Source organism: Musca domestica, unplaced genomic scaffold, assembly GCF_030504385.1.
Source record: "Musca domestica strain aabys unplaced genomic scaffold, Musca_domestica.polishedcontigs.V.1.1 45, whole genome shotgun sequence".
Taxonomy (NCBI): domain Eukaryota; kingdom Metazoa; phylum Arthropoda; class Insecta; order Diptera; family Muscidae; genus Musca; species Musca domestica.
Window position 1 is genome coordinate 3392684 of NW_026712335.1, and position 27442 is coordinate 3420125.

The 27442-nt window shown below is 35.5% G+C and overlaps 1 protein-coding gene across 3 annotated transcripts; it reads left to right on the forward strand.

Moving 5' to 3' along the window:
* The first annotated feature begins 239 nt into the window (after positions 1–239).
* On the forward strand, positions 240–27271 carry LOC131804465 (putative mediator of RNA polymerase II transcription subunit 26). Of its 3 annotated transcripts, none has more exons than XM_059127387.1 (4): positions 240–321; positions 2100–2943; positions 3043–3212; positions 20106–27271. In XM_059127387.1, the coding sequence occupies exons 2-4, from the start codon at positions 2302–2304 to the stop codon at positions 21499–21501; spliced, it is 2208 nt and encodes a 735-aa protein (XP_058983370.1). In that variant the 5' UTR covers positions 240–321; positions 2100–2301; the 3' UTR covers positions 21502–27271. The 3 variants fall into 3 exon arrangements, with proteins under 3 accessions (XP_058983370.1, XP_058983369.1, XP_058983368.1); XM_059127386.1 differs by lacking the exon at positions 240–321 and adding an exon at positions 331–694; XM_059127385.1 differs by lacking the exon at positions 240–321 and adding an exon at positions 331–515.
* The last annotated feature ends 171 nt before the right edge of the window (positions 27272–27442 follow it).

The window sequence follows — 27442 nt, forward strand, 5'->3', positions numbered from 1 at the left end:
TTTCAAAACTATAAAATCTTTAACGGCTGCTTTGTTGGGAGAATGTTCTAGAACCCTTGTCAATCTTATAGAGCCCTATAGAAAATTTTCAATCTTCTAGGGCCCTTTTAACAATTGCTGTTTTTGCTTTGATTTTTACTTTTATCCCACATTTCCGCTTTGTTTCTCTTCTTCACTATTTTCTTATTGGCTCTTTGTTCGGCATTCTTGTGTGAGCTTGCGGTTCGGTACACTTGTTTTTCTTGAAAACCTTAATTTTACGCATTTTCTTTGCATTTTTTAATTAAAAATAGTGCGGCTATTGTCGAAAAAACAGTGGAGGTGCTAATCTAATAAAATAAATGCTACTTTACAAACAATTTAATAAAAAAACCTCATTCAAACAAGCATTTTATGTGTACTCTCAAAATATGATTTTCTTTTCATTGGCCCAGAAAAGAAGAGAAGGAAAAATAATTATTGAGTAGAGGAGACTGGCTGACTGCTGCGTAGGAAGTGCATGGAAAAACTTCTCGGTACAACAAAAACGAAGAGTTCATAAAAACAGACTACATAAAAGTGTTTATTTAGTGTGTGGTGTGGTGGAGTTGGTGCTCTTTCACAATTCCTGGGTGAAAGAAACAAAAAATAGAAAATGAATTGAATTGGAAGCATTTTAAGCAGAATATAAACAACTTTTAATGTCTGCTGAATGGTAAAATAAACAAAAAAATATGCATTACAAAGTCGAATGGTTGAAAAGTGGAAGGAGGGCAGAAGAAAATCCCAGCAATGAATGCAATCCAACTAAATGAGCGAACATTAAACTACAGCAAAAACAAAGAAACAGTACAACAACAAAAACAAACATCAAGTTCCATTCAATTCCCGAGAACGGTGTGTGTTGTGTGGTGCGTGCATTTGCTTGCTTTTTGTGAAGAAACCCAATGATGTGATGAGAAAAACAGGACCAGTTTATGTGCTTCGATGCTGCTGTTGTTGTTGTCGTTGTTCTTGTAAAGAAAAGTAGAAGAAGAAAAATAAATTGGAAAACGGGAGCAAGTAGTCGGCCTGCAAACAGCGGACAACAACGCATGATGGCAGTGTTGTTCATGTAAAGTACAAAAAGCACTTGAAGACGAAAAACAACAACAAAAATACCAAGGAACAGTCGAAGTTCTAAAATTAAAAATTTCCGTAATTATTTCTTCTGTTTTTGCTTCAATTGTGGTCACTGCAACAGTAGGCAGCAATAAAATGAAAAACGCTCACAAAGAAATTGAATTATTTCGCTCATAATCAATGAAGGGTGTTGGTGGTGGACTGGATTGCAGATGTAAAAGTGTAATTTACCTGTTTTTATCCTTACAAATACAACATAAATCCTAACCGAGAAGGATTATGACAAAATTACCTGGAAAGGATTTTCTTACAAAGTGTTATTGAAAATTTTCCCAGAGAGCCGATTACAATTTAATTTTCATTTCCCCTGTTATTCCTACTTTGCATACCGCAGACAAAGGAACCACACAGCCGACGAACGAAAATAAAAACTAGCAATTGAAACTTGCGATTAATTGCGCGTAGTGATTTATTTAAATGTGTGTAAAAGTGAAATTGTTAGGGGAGAAAAGCCCGAGTAAAAATGTCAAATGACACATTAAAGGACTTTTGAACTTTGGTGTAAAAGGCTATAAACAGACAGCCAGAGTGTGTGAAGTGTGTTATATAGTGGAGAGTGCTGTAGAGTGGCAATTAAATAATTGTCAAATAGTTTAAACTACACAAATAAATATAAAAAATATTTTTCACATAAATAAAAAGTTGAAAATTATAAAAAAAGTTCTTAAAACACTTTTTTTCCATAAAGGGCTGTTGTGCTGAGAAAGAAGAAGAAGAAGGAGGAGGTTTCTTTTGCAAATTTTCTGCTACTTTTCTAATACAACTCTGCACATTGACATAACACACTGAACATACTCCACACAACAAAAGGCAACAACGTAACAAAGAAGAAGAATTTGTAAACAGGCCCGGCCGGCTGGGCAATTGTTTTCATTTATTTGCTGTGTAATTATTATAAATTAATAAAATAAATAAAATTGTTATTATTATTTTCGCAGGAAATGTGCATGGATAAACATTAAAACAAATCTACAAAGAATTCTTTTTAAAGAAAAACAACAAAACAAAAAGTGTCCCTTATATTTTCGTGTTCTCTCTCTATCTCTCTTGCTCTGTGAATTCAGTGTGTGAGAACGTGTGTTGGTTCTCTTTCCGTGTTTGCTGGCGCACTCGGTTGCCGGAGAGAGCGCGTTTGTGTATATGTATCAGGTAAATCATCAACACAAAACAACCGGGGACTTTGAAAAATTCTCCAACATGTCGAATTCATTTCGTTATCTAACCTCAACGGATACAGACCAGCAGCAGCAGCAAGAAGAACATACACACCGAAATCAACAGCAACAGCCGCCGCAAACATGTATTTCCAGTGTTGGTGGCACAGAAGACACAAAATCCAATGCGGATACCAACAAAAGCCTCCATAATGTTCCTGATGCCATCAATAGTGACCAACACGACAACACAAGCAATAATCAACATCATGCAGCGATGGAAGATGAGTCAGGCACAATGGCGACGACGGAAAATTCAGACACATTTAATCAAAATGAAAACTCACTAACTGGGGCCTTGGAGCGGGATGGCATGGTTACCGGCAATCATCAGCAAATGAGTCCGGGCCTAAGTTTATTACAAGCGGCGGCTGCATCATCGCCACCTCCTCACAGTTACCGGCATTCGCGTGCCTACAGACATTTTAAGAATCCCCCACAGCCCCATATGTGTATACGTACCACAACCGAGGCCGGTGAGGAGTTATTCATCAATGTGCTGAGTTGGACGCGTATTGTTATACCTCAGGAACCCAGTGATCCCATACCATTGTATGGCGGCATGAGGGTAAGTTAAATTTATTTTCCTATTAAATAGTTTCTAAACTTTGCCTTGGAAATTATGTCTAATGTCTGTATTTGTGTATATTTTTTGTATTGTTTCAAGGTACCACCTGGCAGTCCCCGTAGTCCTCCCATTGTATTTGCTGTTATGGCCAATCCAGAAGTATTAAAAGATTCCGGCCGCCATAGCAAAGACCCCGAAGAAAGACGTGCCATGGTTGAGTTAATGTGTGATTTTGTTGAGGCCATGAATCCTGGTGTTAAATTAGTAAGGTAAGTACGAATTGGTACTGTACAAAACAAGGATGCTATCCTTTGTGTATATACCTACATGAAAGACAACGCCCTGTAACAAAATCCTTCCCACACACACACACAAATGCATACATATTACCATCCTTGCAAAAAAATATATACTTGGAATTTTTTCCATAGCTGTCCGGTTTTCTTGAACCCTTATCAAACGTAAATTGATGTGACATATTTTATTTTCCCGACATATGACTGTGCGACATCAAAGATATATTGTTGATTATTAATGAAGATGAAAGGTTTTATATGTGTTTAACCTACGGTTTTTTACTGGCAAAGTACATGAAGCGTGCAACGTCGCCATTTAATGCATATCTCATACCATTGGTTTTGTGGAGCGAAAATCAACCACCATTATGCCTTGGTGTCCCTGGCAGAAAATGGAATGGGTTTAAATTTTCTAAAATGCAAAAGACATTAACAGGTTTTAAGATTTCATATATTTCTTTTTTAAAGTGCAAAGGCACTTTTGCAAATTAATTTTTTCCGACTACTTTTTTTCATGGGTTTTTATACGACCAGTTTTAATTTTTTTTGCATTATCAGCAGGGGTTATTTGTAGGAATGTTTTATGTGTGTATATAATAGTCACCCATTCCACACGTAACTTGGAGTTTGCTCAACCAAAACCCACTTGGCTTTGTATTTCCGTATACACACAAGCTGGCAAAAAGGGAAAGCATCCAAAATATATTAGAAGTAATGAATAAAAATATTAATTTTGCTTGAACAATAATAATTCAGGCCAGAAAGACAATATTAAAAATCTTGTCATCTATCAGATGATTTGTAATTTTTCAAACAACACAAAATTTGCAAGCAAGGAAAATAGAGATGGTAGGTGCGGGATTTGAATATTGCAAAAGTTTAGGGAAATGGTATTTGAGTTTTATAGAGAAAAAACGGACTTGAATTTCCTTCGGCCCACTCCGCAAAACTCCCATAACATTCCTGATATATTGGGTACTGTGACTCGGGTACAAATTCCATGTTAGAAAAGATTCTACAGATCCGGTTTCGGTAACGTTTGAAAGTGATTTTTCAAGAGATAAAGTATTTATAGTTTCATGCAAGTCAAGATGTAAAACGCTGTTCGAGTTGAATGTGCTGGTAAAGGGGAACAAATTCCATGTTAGAAAAGATTCTACAGATCCGGTTTCGGTAACGTTTGAAAGTGATTTTTCAAGAGATAAAGTATTTATAGTTTCATGCAAGTCAAGATGTAAAACGCTGTTCGAGTTGAATGTGCTGGTCAAGGGGAACATAATTTCAACCACTAACTACCCGAAAATCCTTGGGTTCACATTCGACAGCAGGTTCAAGTCGACTGCGCATGCCACAGCTATCTGCGATAAATTGAAAAGTAGGAACAAAGTCCTCAAGGCGCTAGGCGACAGCATTTGGGTGCGGATGACCTCTTATAAGACGACCTATTTAACAAGGTCTGTGGTTAGCTATACGGTTCTATTGTGGTCTGCGAATAAGAGTGTAACGAAATGGAAAATTATTCAGACCTGCCGGAATGCCGCCCTGAAAACTGCAATAGATTGCGTCCTCATGACTTCTGTGGACCACTTGCATGAAGAAACGAAAGATATTCTCTTACGTTAGCATAATCATATGCTTTTTTGCAGAACCTGCTTGGGTGCCACCGTGTGAGTTATCCTTACCATTATATGTCGAACAGAAATCTTACACCCAGGTGTGACAGAAAGAAAATATTCTCAATTTGCAAAAATTGATTATTATTTAAGCAGGTCAGGTGGAATGGCGAACAAAGTGGTTTTAAATTGAATACTCCTAGGTAGCACACAGGTATGAGTTTTTCTGGCTCTCATAATGTCTCCTTATACAAAATTCCCCTTACCAGACAATATAAAAAAATCTAAACCATAATCTTTCCAACGTCATCCCATAAAGCCGTGTATAAATAAATGAAATTATTAATTATTTTTATTACCTCCACCTTGGAAAAGAGGGTATATTATCTTTGTCGTTCGGTTTATAACATCCCTAAATATTCGTCGTAGACCCCATAAAGTCGATTTAACGATGTCCGTCTGTCTAACATTTGAAATCATGACACAGCCCACATTATTTGACGTAGCGCGTCAAAATTCACCAGAACAATATGTATTGTGTCTAGGATAGTTGGTACTAAAAATAAGATATATAGGTCCACGTTTTGGTATAGTCCTCATATAACGGTACCTGTCAATATTCGGTGTTTTGATGATTTTTGCCACATTTTTTAACGGATTTGTCCAGAAATTGGTATTTGTAGTTCGTAATGGGTTCTTCCTCGTGCGCATTTGTAGGGTATAATGGAAACATTGTATGTATATTTTCACGTTTTGGTATAGCACCATATGACGGTAACTTTCAATATTCCGTATTTTGATGATTTTTGCCACATTTTTCGCGGTTTGGTCTAAAAATTTGTATTTGTGGATCATACTGGTTTCTAGTTCCGGAAGCGAAACATTGTATGTATAGGACCACATTTTGGTATTGCCACCATGTAACGGTACCTCCCGATATTCGGAATATTGGTGATTTTTGTCACATTTTTTCACGGATTTGTCTAAAAATTGGCATTTGTGGGACATAATGGTTTCTAGTTCGGGTAGTGAAACGTTATATGTAAAGGTCCACATTTTGGTATTGCCCCCATGTAACGGTACCTCCCGATATTCGGGATATTGGTCTGGTGTAAAGAGAAACACGCTTTAATTCAGATACTTTTATATAAAAATGTTTCATTTACCCTAAGGTGAAGGGCATTAAAAGTTCGACTCTTGAAATTTTGTAGAAATTAGGATAGTTGCCCTTAAAGGACATTTAATCTCTAGAAATGAATTTTGTATCCGATCTACAGCATTTGCTTTGATTGACATTTTTTATAGTTGTAGTAAAAAAAACTCATAACGATCGAAATTAAGGTTTTGTAAAAACAAAAAATTGGCTCATTTATTTCTTGCGAGAAGACGAAAATGATTCTTATGGTGAAACAAATTCAGTTCAGAACATTTTTTAAAGAAAATATGTTGCAAGGAAAACATTGTTCTTGAGAACTAATAAATAAATTGCCAATTGTTGATGAACAAAAAGTGAAATGTTTGAAAATTTATCGTGCGCAACACTGTATGAAAAAAGTTATGCGATATCATTTCTATGTTGTCTGGTATGTGAAGAAAAACATTGGATCCGCTTTATTTTCTCATGGGTTATTTTCTATTTTTTTTTTTGCTATTTTTCTGTCACTGGTTCTGGTAGTCATTCAATTGAAAATAAAATAATTGACTCATCCCATCCCCAGCCATTCGGTATGATCTTTAACATTTGTATCGTTTCTTATCTAAAATGAGAAGAAAAAGTACGCAGATACGCATATATGTATCTGTATATATGCTCAAATTACACACAGACATTGGCGCATTCTTTTGGCTTGGAACGGCTCATGTGTGTTAAGCAATGTAGACGTCGGATGACTACCATCCATTTGAACACTTGCCATCGAAAAACACTTTAATTGAAGTGAAAAGAAAATCGTATTCAATTATATGTAGTCTCTAAGTATTTCTGCCGCCTGCCAACATATATATTTATGGGAATAGGAATAGACCATGGCGGCGGTATGGCTTGATGACAATTCAGTGTGTGTGTCAACACATTTCTCGGGTTTGCTATTTTGTTCTTCAAGCATGACATTATTGAACCGACGACATTCCACTGTCGCACGTATGCGTTAATATTAGCCAAACAACAGTTGATGCCGGGTGATTGCCTTGCTTTTCGTTGTGCTAAAGAATTTTTCGTTTAAACTGTTAGACCCCGTAGCAATAAGTTCAAATACTAAAAGTGATATATATTTTAGATCGGTGAGAATGTAATTTTTAATGATCACGCCAGGACTCGAATAAAATTAAATGGATGACCATAACTTCCACAGGCCTGTGTGTTTTTTTTTTTTTTTTTTTTTTGAAAGTCGTAGATGAGTTAAATGAATTGAGTTCCGTTACTCTGCCCTTCCATTTACCTAAACTATTCGATTACCAGAGCAATATTAAGAGTAGTCCATTCAAATCTGGATGGATACTTGGAGCGTTGTAGTCAATTGAAGCTTTTGGCCAGTTGAAGGATGGTTGACGGCGTCACATTCGCTGCTGTAAAAGATCACATTTTTCTTCGTCCGCACACAGCCTCCAGTAGTCAGTATCAGTTTTCTATTTGTCGTCTTGGACCATATATTCATTATTGCAACATATTACATCATCAGATACAAAGAATAAGGTAGGAAAGACTTTGGTTTCGGAGAGACACTAATCCTCATCAGTTTCTTGTTTTTTTTCTGAGGGTTATACTCACCAGAAGTTATTAAAAAAACAGCTCCTATGAAAAAAACTTTTTTATATTCCCTTTGTCTAAAATTCCATCCCTTGCACATTTCACCTCATCTTTATAATAATAATAGAAATAATCTTAAAAAATCTAATTTTGAAAAAAACCTTTTTTAAAATAAATGTTGGCCCTCCAATGGTCTATGAAAAACATGTCTACATTTGAAACTTCAATATTCATTGAAGAAATATTCCTCAAAAGATTTGCATTCAACTTCCAATGTCCCTTGAAAAAAATTTAATATCTTGTTTTTGACTCCTAGACCTTTGGAAAACAATATTTTAAGAAATCAAAATTTTGGGCCTCCAATTGACCATCAAAGAATATATTTTGTATAGTTTTATATAGTTCTTGTAAAAAAAAAAATAAATAGTTTGAAAAAGAATCTTTGAAATATCCACGTTTGGACCTTGAAAAAATTCACCTTCACCGCAGTATGGAGTTTATCATTCCGTTTGTAGCACCTCGAAATGTACATTTTACACCCCACAATGTATATATTGTCAACTATCAAAATGAGTTTATGAGTCAGTCGTCGTTGAGCATTGACCGAGAGCGGACGCATCTAAGGAGCGTAGAGCATATTACATTTTAAACTTTGTATTTATTCCCAGAATTACTTTTATTTTTAAATAAAAACCATCTTGACAGAATCAGAAGTGGGATAAGAACAGAAATCTACAAGGAATTTCATCATTTTGGATAAGAATTGCAGAAAAATACTCAAAGAGCTGAGAAACTAAGGCGTCAAAGTGATGTAGTAGTGAAGAGATCAATGCAAAGCAACAACGACGACCAAAGGAGAAACCACGCAAAGGCACCTAAACTCAAAAGTTCGAGTGAGTTTAGTGAGAGTGTGTAACGTGCTCAAAGAGAGCAAAGGAGAAAGCATCAATCAAAGGAGAATGTACAAAGGTATACTCAAAAGTGTGAGTGAGTAGGACAACGATAGTACATCAAGGAGATTGAAAGCAAGACATCAAGAGGGGAACCCCGAAGAAGAAGTTTAAAAAGGGAAAAGTTAACGTATATTTTTTAGGGCGTGCGGCTTCTAAAAAAAAGGAATAGTTCTAGATTTGCTGAAGTAACGAATTAAAAAGGAAAATTCACAAGGAAAAGTATGAAGGTGAAAATAAGTTCGTTAAAGGTTGCGGAGCTAGACAAATTATTACTGGCAAGAAGCTTACCACGAACAGGAAATAAGTCCGAGAAAATTGCTAGACTCATGGCTTGCAATGGAAATGACGAAGTGGAAGTTGAAGATTCAGAGTCACAGGAGGATTTCCATGGATTTGATGAAGCTGAGACGGGTGATGAATCTCTAACAAGTCAAATGCGAGAGCTAAAGGATATAATGTTGACTCTAGCAAGAAGTGTGCAACAGTTAACAACACTTTCAACAGAAAGGGCTATTACGTCAAATGCAGGGTTAAATTCAAGGGATACAGAACAGCAAGTTCCAGCTGAAGTAATATCAAGACAATCTGGTTCCGGAACATCTGGTTGTTTAAAAGATTACATAGTAATGATACCAGACTTCGATCCAATTAAAGGAAATGTTACATCAGTCCAATTCATTGACAAGGTTGAAACGTTGCAAAGGCTTCATGGATGGTCAGATGAAACAACTTTGTTTGCAGTTCATCATAAAATGAGTGGTGTTGCTAAAATGTGGATAGATGCTTTACCAGTGGTTGAAACATGGAAAGAGTTCAGACAACAATTTTTAAAGGATTTCCCAAGTCGAGTAAGTGTTGCTGACATTCATCGTGAACTTATAGCTAGGAAACGGAACTCGAATGAGTCTTTGGTGGAATATTATTACGCAATGTTGGCCATAGGGAAAAGAGGAAGCGTAGATGAGGCATCAATACTGTCGTACATCATAAATGGTCTCAATGATAGCAGCTTAACAAGAACACTTTTAGCTATGAACCCGCAGACATGTAGTGAATTATTAAGGTCGTTGGAGAATTTGACCATACAAACGTATGCAAGGAAGCAAACAAAGAATGACGAGGATAACAAAACCGTAAGTGTCTCAGGTGGAGCGCCAACCAAGGGAGTAAAATGTTTCAATTGTAACAGGTTTGGGCATATCTCAACTAGTTGCCCACAACCATTGAAGAAGCCGAAGTGTAGTAAATGTGCAAAGATTGGTCACGATGCATCGCAATGCAAAGGTAAAGGTACAACTGTGGCAGCAATGACAGAAGAGTCTAAGGATTACTGCCCACCGGTTATGAAAGATGTCACGGTCAATGGTAAGACATATGAAGGTTTTGTGGACACTGGAAGCGACTTTACCTTAATGCGGAAAGCTGTAGTTCCAGAGGGTTGCGATATGGAAGTAACGTCAAAAAGAATGAAAGGTTTTGGTGGATCTATTGTTGAAGTGGTGGAAATGTTTGAGGCTAACGTTGTCATCGACGAGGAGAGTTTAATGACTACCATTTATGTAGTGCCGAATGACTTGATGCGATATGACGTTCTCTTAGGAAGAGATGTATTGTGTAAGAAGCAAACAAAACTTACAATTGAGCATGGTGTCTTGAAGGTGAGGTCAACAATGCCAAGTACATTTAATGTCGGAGAAAGTCTGGATGAGCATCAAAAGGAAAAATTAGACCAAATACTGTCGTCGTTCAAGGACTGTTTTGCTGAAACCCTTGAAGACCTTGGAAGGTGTAAAAATACACAAATGGAAATAAGTTTATCTACGGACAAGCCTGTAGTTGGTAAAAGATACCAAGTTCCATTTTCTCAAAGACAAATTCTGTCAGACATAATTGACAAGTTGCTTCGATGTTGTATTATTCGCCCAAGTGATTCGCCCTATGCAGCATCAGTATTGTTGGTCAAAAAGGCGAACGGTGAAAGTCGTATGTGTACGGATTATCGAGCATTAAATGAAGTCACCATCAAAAAGCAGTACTCGATGCCAGTGGTTGAAGAACAACTTTCGTTGTTATCTGGAAATAAGTATTTTACAACGTTAGACATGACATCAGGATATTACCAGATACACGTCAAGGAAGAATCCAAGAAATTCACGGCGTTTATAAAGCCAACCAGGAATACAAAGACTGCTCCGGTTATAACAGCGCTGCGAGAAGTTATGTCGATTTTCGGACAGCCACGAAGAATTGTATCGGATAAGGGAACGGCGTTCACGTCTAAAGAATTCCAACAGTTTGTGGAATACAACGGAATACAACATGTACAAACAGCAGTCCGAACACCAAGAGCCAATGGCCAAGCCGAGCGGATCAACCAGACAGTTTTGAATGCGTTGAAATGTCTAGTAGGTGATACAAAAGAATGGGACACTGAGACAACGACGATACAGTGGAGTATTAACTCGCAGCTGAATGCGACTACAAAGTTCAGTCCAAATGACTTAATATTCAACTTTAGTCTCAGAGATGTCAGTTACAATAGAATTATCCAGGCGGTTGGTGATGAAGAAAGAGAGAATTTCGATGTTAGGGTAATTCAACAGCAGGCTGTTGCTAACATCCAGAAACAAAAGGAAAAATGGAAAGCAAGATTTGACAGCCGTCATTCCAAGCCAACTCAGTACAAGGAAGGCGATTTGGTGGTGATAGACACGGTACCGCAGCCTACAGGAGAATCGCATAAGTTGGATGCGCGGTATAAAGGACCATACATCGTCACGAAAATTATCGGAAACGATCGTTATCTGGTAGAGGATCTGCCGGATTTAAGTTTGAAGCAAAGGAAATATTGCGGTGTTATGTCGACCGATCATATGAAGCCCTGGTGCTATGGTGATCCAAGTCTCGAAATCGAAGATAAAGATGAGTCTGATGATAGTTCGCCCAGGAGGGACGAAGAGTCAGGAGAGGCCGAATTGTCAACTATCAAAATGAGTTTATGAGTCAGTCGTCGTTGAGCATTGACCGAGAGCGGACGCATCTAAGGAGCGTAGAGCATATTACATTTTAAACTTTGTATTTATTCCCAGAATTACTTTTATTTTTAAATAAAAACCATCTTGACAATATATTTTTGATCAGCATAAAATTCTATGTCGATTTAGTGATTTCCGTCCGTTTGTGAAAATCACTCTAGCTTCCGAACAAAATGAAGTAGATTTATAAAATAACATTATTTACCGATTTTTCTAAGTTTCGCATTTGAATATTGTGATGACTTAAGACAAAAGTTACCTATGCAGGTGCATGTCGTCGTATAGACCCTATTGCTAGCGTACAAACGAATAAAGATAGGAAACTTAAATTGTGCACCTATCTGTATTTTTCTATAGGCAGGTCAAGTTCGAAGATAGGCTATATCGGTCCACGAAAAAGAATTGTCTATATAGGTCCACGATATCGTATATCCCCATATAATTGTACCTCCCGGCACTCGGTGTTTTGATGATTTTAGTCACATTTTTCAATGGAATAGTCTGAAAATCCACACAAGGAGTTCCCTCTGAGTACTTTACCCCTGGAAGAGAATTGTATATATAGGTCTACATTTTATTATAGCGCCCATATAATACTACCTCAAGATATTCGGTATTTCCAGAATTTTTGCGACATTATTCATCTGAATTGCGTCAAGTTTCGTATTTGAAGTTCGTAATGGGTACTACAACCTATGACGGAAAATTGTACCTCCCTTTATTGGGTATTTTGATGATATTAGCGACATTATTCGCCGGAATTGTTTCGAATTTCGTATTTGAAGTTCGGAATCGTTACTACAGCCTATGGCAAAAAATTACTTGTCCAACACAACGTCTTCGTATAGCCCCCATACAAAGATTTTCATTTGAGAGGTATTTTTCGACGGATTTTTTTATTTTAAATTTTTCAAGTTCCTACCGAATGGTGGAGTTTATAAAATGTTCGGTCCGGAACTTAGCTGCTTTTTTACTTGCTTTTTTTTAATTTTCTCTTCCTATAATTATATTTTTTCTTTAGTATTTCACTTATTCCCTTGTTACTGATCTAAAGGTCTAGTGATCCATCTCGTCCACAAGGCGTTCTAGAAAGGAGTAAGTCGTTTTCATAGCTTTGGAAAAATAAATTAAAATGGTTTTCTCAATGGAACTAGAATGTACCACATATACAAGTATGCCCTGCAGATGTCCCCCAGAATATCCGGCATCTAGAATCGGGCGCTTTAAGTGCGTAAATGTACATTTGCCGCGATGCGCTACAGCTGAATTCTGTTTTACGGGTTTTTATAAAAAAATGCAATATAGGTCCTAACCTAACGAATTAGTTTTTGCTGGGATATTTCAGGTTTTTTGTGATGGTAACTCTGTTAAAGTTTAACATTGCTTACCGGTAGAGTATTACGCCATCCCATGAATGTTACATCCTACTTTTGAGACTTTTAGAGTGCCAAGCTGAACTTACGACTGATTATACCCTACACCACAAGGTGATCGGGGTATTATGTCTTTGTGCATTTGTTTGTAACAGACAAAAGGAAACGAGATAGACCCATAGTTCCTTTTGATGATCTGCATAGAATCACTTTCTGAGTTGATTTATGCATGTCAGTCCGTCCGTCCGTCTGTCCATGTATTCTTGTGAACAAAATATATCAAATATATCTTCGTCCGATTTGCCTTTTATTGTGCACCAAACGTGTAATATCAGCCCGAATAGTATGGAATTTTGCACATACAACCAAATTAGGCCTGAAAATAAGTATGCCAAATTTTATCGAAATCGGTTCAGATATAGCTTTAGCTTCCATATATATTGTTCATCCGATTTGTTATTTTTGTCCTCCGCAGCCGTAATATGCACTCTGTAACAACAATATTTTGAGAAATATATCAAATGCAGCTCAGAAATACCTTTGCTAAATTTTATCGAGATCGGTTCAGATTTGGATATAGCTCCCATATATAACTTCGTCCGATTTACCATTTATTGTGCACCAAACGTCTAATATTTGTCCAAATTGGATGGAATTTGGCACATACGACCTAATTTAGTCTAGAAGGTAGTATGCCAAATCGGTTCAGATATAGTTATAGCTTCCATATATATTGTTCATCCGATTTATTGTATTTGTTACCCACAGCCGTAATATGCACTCCGTAACAACGATATTCAGGGAAATATATCAAATACAGCTCAGAAATATCTTTGCCAAATTTTATCGAGATCGGTTCAGATTTGGATATAGTTCCCATATATATCTTTATCTGATTTCAAATTAATTTTGCACCAAATGGGCAATACAAGTCCGAATTTAAAAGATACAAATGCTTCGGCATATTTAGTCCTTTGAATTTTAAATTATACTTGTAATCATAGCGTGTATGATTGAATTCTCCCATAAAAACTTTTTATTATTAAGTGGAGCTCAACTAAATTAGCAAAGTGGTGTAGGGTATCATAAAATCGGCCCCGCCCGACTTTAGGACTTTCTTTAGTGTTTTTTTTTTTTAATATTTTTTATTTTTTTATTTTTCTATTTTCCTAGTAGAAGAAATGTAGAGTTCCAAGGGGAAAAGCTATTTCCACACATTTCATACTTGAATAAACACATGTCTATGTAGTATGTGGTGTTTACCTGTCGCTGCTTTGGGCTTAAATACCCATGGGTATATTTTTTCATATGTCTTCTCTCACACATTCATTTGCAAGTTGGTGGCATCTGTTTTTCATATTTTATCGAAAATGAAAAACATTGGTCCATATAATTTTTGGCATGCTGCAAAGAAAACACCTCAACATGTCAGAGTACATCAAATTCCACAGTATGCTAAATAAACTCAATATCAATTGAAATAATTACAATTGAAATATGCAACCGTCGACTGTCTGTCGGCAGTGTCTAGATTACGGCGGCGATTGTCGGCATTTTTTTTGGCAATTTGTTGGTGTATTCTTTCTGGGATTATTCTTACAAATTATTTTTTTTCGGTTTGTCTATTAAATAGCGTATATTTGCAAAGTGTGTTTAAATGAATTGGCGCGCCAATGTTGAATGTAAATATAAAACCATTTGGCTGATTGCAAAATTTCACAGTAATTGTTGTGTATGATAATTATAATTAACTAGCTGAACCCGGTGCGCTTCGCTACCCCTTTTGATTTTATATGCATTCAAAATTTTATTTACGAATATATGTTGGTTAAAAAAAAACAAATTTTATAATTAAAAAAAAAATTATTGCACTACTTTAATGCGTAAATATACAAAACCATTAGAAAAACAGTAACATGACATACATACACGAAGGGTTTGTCCTTCTGATTTATTTATTTCATAGCAAATACCAAGCGTGCAGTAAACTGCAATCTTTTGAAGTTGAGTGGCATTTCTGTTGCAATTAATGAATTCGAGATAGCAACATACTTCGCCGTAATATCATATTTCAAATAAATTGTTGTGTTGTTTTTTACTGTTAGCCTAAGGCGTTGTGGGTCAATGGTTCTTATTAAAATCATATCCCAATCTGATCCGATTTAAATATAATTTTAAAAAAATTACTTTTACACCAAATTCCGCCACACCTTTCATATTTCATTGAAATTGGTGCGTCAAATACGTGAAATCGGCCGAGAATATATATATGGGAGCTATATCCAAATCTTAACTAATTTCCAATTAATTTGTCACATTTATTATTGTAACCACACATATGTTAGCTATACCCAAACCTCAACTGATTTCAATAAAATTTGGCAATTTTTTCTGGTGCCAGATTTCGTCTTTCTCGCTTTGGGTGCATCAAATATGTGAAATCGGCTGAGTATATATATGGGAGCTATAATTAAATCTGAGCGTATTTGAAAATAATTTGTCAAATTTATTTTTGTACCAAATTTAGCCACTCATGCCGAATTTCATTGGAATCGGAAATACGTATCGTGTTTTGTGCATCAAATATGTGAAATCGGCGGAAGATATATATGGGACCTATATCCAAATCTGAACCGATTTTAATATAATTTGACTAATTTATTTTCTAATCAAAATCCCGTTACATATTCCAAATTTCTTTGGAATCGAACATACATATCGTGCATGGTGCATAAAATACATGAAATCGGTCGAAAATATATATGAGAGCTATATCCAAATCTGAACCGATTTTACTATAATTTGAAAAATTCATTTTTGCTCCCGATTCCGTTACTTATTTTAAATTTCATTAAATTTGGACATACATATCTTATTTGGTCCACCAAATACATGAAATCGGCCGAAAATATATATGGGAGCTATATCCAAATCTGAACCGATTTCAATATAATTTGGGAAATAAATTTTTTTAGATAAAATCTATCACACGTTTCAAATTTCATAGAAATTGGGTATGTATCCCCAATTTGTGTTTCGTGTTTGGTGCATCAAATGCTTGAAATCGGCCGAAAATATATATGGGAGCTATATCCAAATCTGAACCGATTTCAATATAATTTGACAAATTTATTTTCGGATCAAATCCCGTCACATATTCCAAATTTCATTGGAATCGAACATTCATATTGTGTTTGAGGCATCAAATGAACGAAATCGGTCGAAAATATATATGGGAGCTATATCCAAATCTGAACCGATTACAATATAATTTAGCAAACTTATTTTTGTTCCAAATTCCGTTACACATTCCAAATTTGTATACCGTATCTTTAACCGATCAATAGATATGTGCATATAAAATCTAAATTTTGGGAGGTACCTCCGATTCTGATGCTATATCTCCAGTTCCAAGTGGAAATTCAAAAATGTATATAGCCTATGTTACTTTCAGGCGATGTTGCAGTATATATGGAAATTTTCAGAAAAATCTATTCAGCAGTTTTCGAGTCCATAAATTACAAACAAACAAACAAACAAACAAACAAACAAACGTACAAACATTTTCCTCTTTTATAGATATAGATTGAGTTTTAATTAATGTGTGATTTTAATAACTTAATTAAATGGGTGGAACATAAATTCTATGAATGACAAGACAATGTGCAAGTTCTTTTGCCAACATTAAAATGTCTTCTACTTTACTTTCCTCATTTTGAAATCATTGCCAAAAAAATTATGCGTGCATGCCATTCATGAAAGAAATATTAGCTTTGTTATGCTAAAATTTTGACCATTTCTTTAGCACGATTTTATGTTAGCCATTGAGTTTATGTGTATTTAACATATGTACGTCCATACATATATATTTTAATGAGGAATTTCCTGTTGAACACATTTGCTTTGTGAAATGTGACGGAGCTTCTCTGCTCCGTTCGTATCATACATTCTTTTTTAGTTTAGTATTTGGCAGTACAGATCGATCAGTCAACAACCCTAATAAGCCAATATCATCTGCTATGATGACATTTATTCTTGGTGACAACTAGTATTCCTCCATTGCTTTGTTGAGTTTTGAATATGGCGGAAAATATGAAATTACATTGCTAGTGAAATATATATGGTGTGAGGATGTCAATGTGTTTTCGCTTTCTGTATGCCTACATGGATAACAACTTGGGTTAGCATGATGGATGGTAAGAATCGATTTATTAGAGTAAGAAAGTAACATTTGAGGTATCCCCATCTCGAAAGAGGGAAACAATTAATTTTATTATTTCTTCCAAATTATTTATGCCGTACTTCGCATTGGTGCAGGATACTTTTTTATACCCTCCACCATACTTTGTCATTGGTTTGTAACTCCTCGAAATACTCATGTCAGACCCAACAAAGTATATATATATTCTTGATCTGCGTAAAATTCAAATCTATTTAGCGATGTCCGTCTGTCTGCCTGTCTGTCCGTCTTTCTGTTGTAATCACGCTATCTTTCGAACGAATTGAGAGAGAAGGCTACAATTTTGCACACATGTTTTTTTTTCCAGTAGGCGGGTAAAGTTCGTAAATGGGCCATGCAGGTCCACGTTTTCATGTAGCCCCCATAGAACGGTACATCCCGATATTCGGTATTTTGATGATTTTAGCGACATTATTAATCGTAATTGTTTCAAACTACGTATTCAGAGTTCGAAATGGATACTACAGCCTATGACAGAAAATTGTCTGTACAGGTAGGTCCACGTCTTCTTATAGCCCCCATATAACGGTACCTCCCGATACTCGGTATTTTGATGATTTTTGTGACATTATTAACCGGATTTGTTTCAAATTACGTATTCAGAGTTCGTAATGGGAACTACAGTCTGGGACAGAAAATTATCTATGCAGGTCCAGGTCTTCGTATAGGCCCCATATATCAGTACCTTCGTGTATTCGGTATTTTTACGACTTTAGGTACAATACCCACCGAAATTGTTTGAGATGTCATATTTGAAGTTCGTAATGGATGCTACAGCCTATGTCTATGGTGGTTCAGGTCTTTGGACAGCTCCGATACGGTAACGGTACCTCCCTATATACGATATTTGGATGATTTTAGCGACATTATTCACCGTTTATTTCAAGTTTCGAATTTGAATATGGTAATGGCTTATGATAAACAATGCCGGTATTTTTTAAATTTTAGCAGAATTTTTTAAGGATTTTATATTTTGAAAATTTCCAATTTAGTTCCAAATGGTAGAGGGTATTCAAAGTTCGGCCCGGACGAACTTACTGCTTTTTAGCTTGTTTCTATTTGTGCTTAACATGTAAAAAGATAGACCCCCAGTTAATTTCGGTGATTACACATTCTGAGTCGAATTAAGCATGTCTGTCGCATTTTATGCCCGGTTGAGATGGAATTTTGCCCAGCTGAATGGCCCAAGGACAAACCCTATTCAAATTGGTTTCTAGAGGAATCTGCCCGGTATAATATATCTGTAAGCATGGTATAAATTTGACAGATTATATACAGCTGACGCACGTTTCGTTGTTGTAACAGCTTTACATGTTTTCTTTGATTTCTGCTAGTCCGGTTATTACTCCAGACTCAAAAAGAAGGCTGTAGCCAAACATCTTCTGGAGTGAATGGCGTAGGTTTGGCAGGGCAATTAAATAGGTGGCGGAGGCCTGTGTCAGACGACGGGTAAACGTTTCACACATCTTTGTAATTTGGTGCCTAACGAATTAAGAGGAATACACCATCCTGAACACAATTGCGGGTTGAGAACATAGTTGTGCCTACTTTGCCCTTTGACCCAGATATACTTGAAAATACTATCGAATGTGACCCCTAGGATCTTGGAGGTTAGTGGTCGGAATTATATGTCCTTCGACCTGCACATTCTGCTCATCGTCGCATACCATGGGTTAAAGAGTGTGACCATTGATTTGTTGCCGGATATTTCAATTTTCCTCGCGTGGAAGTAGGCGACAAGCTCCTCTTCCTATCATTCTTTTGCCAGGGTTCCAGAGCGATTCAACCGCTACCCACAGTTTACTCACTTCGGTTCCAATGCTGCAACACTGCAGATGGTCTAGACCCTTTTTCTACTTATGCCTATTTACCAACCGGTTGACACCCACTGTCAATCCACTTATTCTGGAATCAGTAGGGTTGGAACGACGGAGATCATCAGGTTCACTTGCTGGGAAATTTGGTCTAATTTCGGATATTCGACTAGCAGGTATTTACCAAGGCGCTGCAGCGTTGATGATGTTCCGGAAAATGCTTTGCGGCACATCAGAAGGGTTGGGAAATTCTCTGAAGCAAAGGTTGGTGAACTCTTAGAAATCCAGCTAGTGATCTTTCCCAAGGTTAACGAAAGCACGGCGTTCTGCTTATGGAGACGATTATCGGGAGATGGTCTGACCTAGTAGAAATGACGGATTGCCAAGTCTGGTCATTTATCGGACCGGGTGATACTATGGTTAAGTCTGGCTGTGACTGTGACACTCTCCTCTTTTCGGGGGGTGCCTACCGTGTAGTGAGTAGAGCTGTCAATCTGTTCTGCCAGCGCTGATATCCTCTGGTCATTACATAGATAGGAAGGAATGTCATAACTCGTGGTGGACATTAAAATCTCCTAGCACAAGTTGGTTATTGCCTACCACCAGCGAGGTAATATCGGGCAAATAAAGCCGCATTAATCGCGGCATCTACCTCGGCAGTTTCATACTTGACAGCTACTCCAATACATTCCCAGAGATTAGCTCAGGTGAGATAGTGCTGTATTGAACGGAATCTTGCAAAAGGAACGCTATTCCCCCGTCCCACTTCAGGTGTGATCGTTCCTCATTACGTTGTAACCATAACAACGTAATAGGCTGCATTTTTCATTGAGCTTGGTTTGCACCTCTGGGTAATGGTCATCATTCTCACTGGCCGATAAAGCTGCGAAATTTTTTCCAGTTCAATGCTTACCAATGTAAATTTAGAGCGAAATTTTGTAACGAATGTCCAAAAAGCAACTGCGGAACATTCATGAACTGTTTAAACTGGTGTTGCCTAATAGAGTATAGCTAAAAATCACCCTATAACCTAATCGCTTTTTGTTAATTCTTCTTAAACTGATTTTTCTCCTTTCTTTTCTTTGTTCGCAGAAATGCTGTTATACTTAAAGATCGTGATATATCCGGTGAACTGAAAGATGTCTGGAATGCGGTACAGGCTCAAAGAGATCGCGAGCGAGAAGAACAAATGATGCAACAGCGACAACAACAACAGCAACAACATTATCATAATTTAACAACAAATGGTGGAGCTGCACCACCCGGCTCCTTGAGTCCAGGACTAAGCAATAACTCAGCAATGCTTCAGCAACAACAACAGCAGCAGCAAATATTCCCCAAGGGTGGAGGTTTGGTTGGTAATTTTATGGGTGAAGGTACTCCACCTAGAAGTAGAAAATTATTAATGCAACAGGAACTGCACAAAAACGAAGAAAATGGTGGTGACATTGAAGTAACGAAACCCATTAACCTGGCCCAACTGGCCGAACATTTGGACAATAAGGCTGCAGCAGCCGTATCATCGCTGGGAGCTGACGAAATACACTCACCCACTGAAAAGCCACACGATGAGAATCATCCAAATGATATCATCACAAGCAATGGTAATAATACAAAGGACTCGACTGATTCAAATCGTGGCGTTGTGGGCATAACACAGAGGAATGAGTTGAACAATCAGCTGAATGCAAATAATTTAGATGCTAAAACTCAGATAATAAGTAATGGGGGCACAATCAGCAATGGTGCTATAGCAACGAATGCAAATAATACCGAATCCAATGCCGCAAACTCGGCTGAAACTGTTAACTGTACTTTGGCCACAAATAATACGGCGAAGAATAGTCATAATAACTCAACCCCTCCACCTGCTCCTGCCTCCACTAATAACATAGCCAACAACCCTGCCGCCCAGCCAACTACAGCCGTAACACAACCGGCTGCTGCTGTAAATCCTCCACCAACCACCAAAAAGGAGAAACTTGGTGGTTTCTTGCCAAACGGTTGTATATTTCCACGCTTTACAAAGAACAACAAACACAAGGATAAGGATAAAGAAGGCAAGACAAAGGACAAAGAAAAGAATGTTCTTTTAAGTGCTTTGAAAAAGTCCAAGGACAAAAAATCACAGGCGGCCGCCGCCGCCGCTGCTGCAGCCGCAGCTGCCGCTGCAAATCATCAAGATGAAAAACAACAAAAAGAACTGATTAATACCTCAACAACAACCACAACATCACCAATATCAATAACCACTGCCAATACCACAATAGCCACAATGTCACCAACATCTGGGGCGACATTACCGCCAGCCGATTCAACCAATAATCACCTCAACAAAAAGAATTGTCTACAACAGCTGGAATGTGAGGTACAAAAATTGGATTTGAATCACATTGATGGCAATACATCCTCCTCATCATCCTCCACTGCAAACATGACAGCTACATCCACCTCCAACAACAGTCATACCGGAGTTGGTGTTCATTAGGGATCATCATCCAATCATTACGCGATTGTATAAGAATGTCAATCTCCCCCCATGTTAGATGTGTGGAGCGTCGTACAAAACAAACAAAAAACACACTGGCAGCTAAGATGTGTAGCTATTTAAATTGCACATATGCACACTTCTCTTCCTAACAACCTATCTTCAAACGTGGCCGTGTACTTTAGTAGGTATGATATACATATATGTTTGTAAAAAAAAATTATCCCTCCCCCATCTTGTAAAATTGTATTATACATTTTTGTTTCTAATTTTTAAGGTAAAGCAAAACAAACAAACAAACGTTAATTTTTTAGGAAGGTGGTGTGATCGATTGCATTGAAAGTAAACAGTCGAGTAGATATAAAACGCATGTTTTCGTTTAACACGTCTTTCCATATTGCCCATGGGAAATTTTTAGTTTTTTTTTTTTTTCGAAAGTTTCCAATCATTTGAAACCATGATTAAACTATCTTTTCTGATGAGATAATTCCGAAATGTCATACTCGTTTCGTTTTAAGTCAATAAGTTTCGCCTGAGAGTCGAAATCTATGCGTCACATTATTTTTTCAGATTTTGCAGGAAATTCCTGGCAAATTTCGAACAATCTATGCGTCACATTAAGATTTGAGATTTTGCAGGAAATTCCTGACAAATTTCGAATCAAAGCTTCTATGGGGAAGCTATAATATTTGCCTTAACCCTGCCCTCATTTTTTATTGCAATTTTTTGTGCAACTCAATGATGTTTAATTTCAATGAAAAATCACACGAACACACCTACTCTAATAATAATGTAAGTTCTATTCAATATGTGTTGTATTATTAATAATATTTTAATATTTTTATTTGACAAAATGTACATCTAAAGATGTATAAAATTATCGAATATATACTTTGTTGTCTTTTTTTAATGCCTATTTATCGCCCATCACCACCTGGAACAACAATTCACAAACACACAAAACTATAGCAAAAAGTCAATTCTTTTCATAGAACGAACATTGCGTATAAAAAAGAAAAAAACAATAACAAAGAGCATTTTTAAACAAGACTTGGAATATACAATAAAATATAACATTTTTTGATATACAATCTATAAGGAATGGTAGCAAAAAACCAATAACAAAATAATAGCAATTTTTACAAACAACACACAAAAATCACTGTAGCATAATTGAATGATCATCAAAACTTATGATCTTATGGAGGATAACGACACAATCAAGGGACATGGTTGGCCTATTTCAATATTTTTTTAACATGTATAGAGCCGAACTGATAACTCTCCCCCAATAATCACTCCACCCAAAGAAAATTTGTTCGATTATAATATAGACATCTCATCACGTTTCAAAATACAAAAAAAAAATCATATATATCTTTATAGATGTATATTAAATAAAAAAATTCCAACACTTGTCTCTCGAATCACATTCTTTACACTTCAATCCCAGCTCTATCCGTATTTAGAACAGTATTAAAAAAAAAAAAAAAAAAAAAAAAACAAAACTATCACAAACAAAATGTGCCATTATATGAAGTAACAAAGAAAAAACAAACAAACACACACAAAAAGAAAATAATTAACAAACAAAAAGCAATATAAAATAGAGTTTGAAATTTTCCGAATTCATTGCTTGTTTTACAGTGCAAGTTCAATTTACAAAAAAAAGTCCATATTACAACAGAATTCTTTCCAAACAATATATTCCTTAGGGCAAAATTTTACTTTCCGTGTTTTAAAAATTGTGAAATTTTGATTCGAAATATCATTATTGTTTAAAGTTGATTTAAGAAAGCTCATACTGGGGCCAAATCTTTGCATTCGATATCGCACTTAATTTTAAAATGTGAATTTTAATTTGATAAATTTGAAATTTTCGGTCAAAACTAATAGTTAACCAATATTAGAGCTTCTATTAAAATTTTCTTTTTCATCTATTTAATCTTTATTTCGATCAAATTAAAGTCCATATCGAATGCGAAAACTTAACCTCCGTGTAAGGGTTTTTGCCATTCAATATTAATTTATTGTTTTTTAAACTATATATTTAAGTCTTTAAATCTCATCCTACATGCCATTAATACGATTAAAAAGCATTTCCATTTTATTTATTCGAATATTTTAATATGAATTATTTGCAATTAAATGTGGTTTCCATTTCAAATAGTAAAGTTGGACTCACATTTCTTGTATTTTAAATATTGCCAAGTACTTTTTCTTCCAAAACAAACACCATGTCACAATGAATTGCAAATCTTTTTGCTATTTAATGCTTTGTTCCAGTACCTGCAAGAATCTACTAATTATGATATTTTTCGATACCATTAAGGGAAAATTGGTTATCGTAGTAAAATTTTTTATATTCTTGGAGAACTGGAACAGAGGCCATAAAATCGTCATATCTCATTTACAATTTTTGCTAATGCCAAATTTATATTTTTTACTAATTTCTAAAACAATAATCCATTGCTCATCGCAAAGAGGAATGAGGTACCTATTTTACAAAGGTGCTATCGTGTTTCTAATAAACAACATTTTGACGGTTTCTTATTTGGAATCGTAATGTTAATTAAAAATAACGGGTGAAACATACATCATTTATTGTTGTTGCCTGTTTACATGTGTATCTCACCATTATTTATTCTTCAAGTCCTATTTAAATAATCTGAAAATATATATGTTAAAAAATTAGTAAATTCTTAAGACCCATTTCACATAGTGAGTGAATTACGCATATGTCTCTATAAAAATGGGTGTGTTTCTTCTATTATCAACTACAAAGTCCACATGAAAAAGAACTATATTGTAACCTATCCCCAAGCATTTTGGAAATCAACCAAGATATGCTAGTCATACGGGGCTCTACTTTACTATATAAAATAAAAGGGCCAAGTTTGCGACTTTTCTAAATTTTTCAAAATTAAAAGTAAGCACGTTTTTGGGGAATATGAGTGGTTTTGCGAGTCCTCTAGCACACCTTTAAATTGGGCTCAAAAAGTTTCACCTGACAGGCGAAGCTAAAACAATTCATTGCCAAACATTGAGTCTGGGTCGTAGAATACATATATTTTTTCGTAAAAAATTATCCTTTCGGCTTCGATCAAACTCATCCAATTTCATTATCCTTTGCATGGGGCCTTTTAATATTTTTTAGTTTCTTAAATAATATTTGTGGGCTACAAATAGAATATTATAGATTATCACACACATACCCTCTTCATGCAACTTCTCAATTGAGTCAACAAAATGCATTTTATGTTAGTATACGTGATAAAATTAACAATTTTCAACACTTAAGGAATATTGTAATATTAATAATGCAAAGAAAATTGAATTGGCTTGGTTTCCAGATCACGTCCCCGGTTATTGAATCTCCTTACCCATATTATTATTTTTACGACAATTCTGATAGTGACTTTAAACTGATATCATGCGATTTCTCTCAGGACAACTGTGAATTTTTGAAGTTTAAATTTGTTTGAATGGCCACTTCGTGTGAGAAAAATGTATAATTATTTGTTTTGAATGCCAATTCCGAGAGTACCGAAAAGTAATCTGAAAAACCCAGCCAATTTCATTTTTAATATTGCAATATTAATTAAAACGTGAGCAGATCGACTCTTATAATTAAGAAAAATACTATTGCGGAACCTCATTTTAAAGGGAACTTACCATTTGACCACCGGCAATCTGTTTCTCTTTTTAACCTAAGCATCTTGAAGTTTAGGTTACCGAATAATCAGACCGACGCCTAGTCTCATTACACATTATAAATCAGAAAGACAACTGTCCCGAAACACAGAATAGTTTATCGCTTAAATCCTAATACAAAATTTCTTATTTGAGTACTATTAACTAAGAGAAATGTTTCATGCAGTGTGTACATTTTTAATGACGAGTGTACATTAAACATTTACAGTCAACTGAAGCATCAGGAGAAACGCAGATCACTCTGATCGAATTTAAACATAACATAGTAATATTTGTTGTGAAGTTACGCGTATCGTAGCATTAATTCGCTGTAAAAGTGTTTTGAAACCAAATAACAATGTCAACAATTAATGTTTAATATGTGTAAAATTGAAACTCACCCCCCACCAAGCGAATAAATCTTGGACATTCAATTCGTTTGGTGGGATTATAAAACGCGTGATCCTTTGTATAATTCAGACGCGTTTGATGATAGATAATTGCAATCAAAAATTATTTATGATGTTCATTGAACATAATACAGTCCCATTAATAACTTGTGTCTCATAGTATTAACAATTATATGCTATTCAAAATTTATCACAAAATCGTAAAATATTGTCGCCTTTATACAAAATCTCTCTATTTATACATGATTGTATTGATTCATTATAATACAAAAACGTGAAACTTTAGATATCGAAGTTTGCAACTTTTCCATCTCTAGGGACTTTTGAAATTATATAATTTCAATTTACAATATAAAAAATTAAAAAATAAATATGTAGAGCATTGAAAAACCTACTTTCGATGCAAATTTTTATGAAAATTAAGGCTCTTGATTGCCAGTTGTCATTTTTCAGCATCGACTGAGTATGGGGCAGATGGCAATGCGAAGTATCGTTTCAGGTGCAATAATATCAAGTTTGATATCCATCCATTTATATAATATATATTAGATTGAGAAGAAAAATCTATTACAAATTTGTTCAACAACGGCAACCGTCACAACGGTGTATGGTTTCTAAATAGAAATGTACTGTAAACTATTTTTAAAATTTTCGTTATAAATAACAACGCTGTTGCTTTTAGGTATATCCTTTCGCTTATATAGAATTTCTTTATTGAGATCAAAAATTGATTCGTTTGTAAACGTCTATTCTAATTACTGATCAAGTACAAAAGTGTCGTGATTTTTTTTTTATCGCATTCAACATTATCAATAGGTTGAGTTTCGTCTATAATAAGTGTATTCCTCTTTATATAGATTACAGAAATTAAATCTTTTAATACCCTACACCACATAGTGGCAAGGGTATTATGTCCTTGTGCCATAGTTCGTTTTAATGATCTGCATTGAATCACATTCCTAGTCGATTTATGTATGTCCGTCCGTCCGTCTGTCCATGTATTTTAATGATCTGCATTGAATCACATTCCGAGTCGACTTATGTATGTCCGTCCGTCCGTCTGTCCATGTATTTTTGTAAACAAAGTACAGGTCGCATTTATTACCCGATTCAGATTAAATGTAGCACAAATCATTTGTTTCGCTTAAGGACGAATCCAATTGAAATTGGAGATAATCGGTCAAAATTTAGAGATAGCTCCTATATATATCTACGTCCGATTTGTTTTATTGTTAATTGTGCATAGCTTGTATGATTTAATCCTACCATAAAAAAATTAATTGTTATGTGAAGCTCTACTAAATATGCAAGACTTTCTTTACTGTTATTTTCTTTGAGTTGTAGATCTGAACTGATTTTTCTTCGCAGAATACAAAAGCATACAAATTAATAATAATTATTATTAGATTGTATTTTTTCGTTGTAATCCATAACGTAACACTCCGGATATCGGAGCTTGCAAATTATTCATCTCAAGGAATTTAAGAAATGTTATAAATTAATAATATTTCATTTTTTACAATGTACTGCAGCAGGCGGTATCCATTTAGCAAATTAAACCTAGTAGGTAAAAACGGTGTAGAACAACGAAATATAAATAAAATTCAGAAATGTTCTCTAAACTATTTTTAAAATGTTCATTAAAAATTTCCTTTATATAAAATTTCTTTATTGAGATCAAAAATTGATTCGTTTTGAGTTACCCTACATTCGGGTAGTGTTGTTATAAACGAAATTCAACTTTAATTTTCTAACATGGCCTAAGGGCCAGTGTCTTATTTATTGATATTTCTTTTGTGAGGGAATTCCATTGAATTTATGCATGATTTCTGCATAGA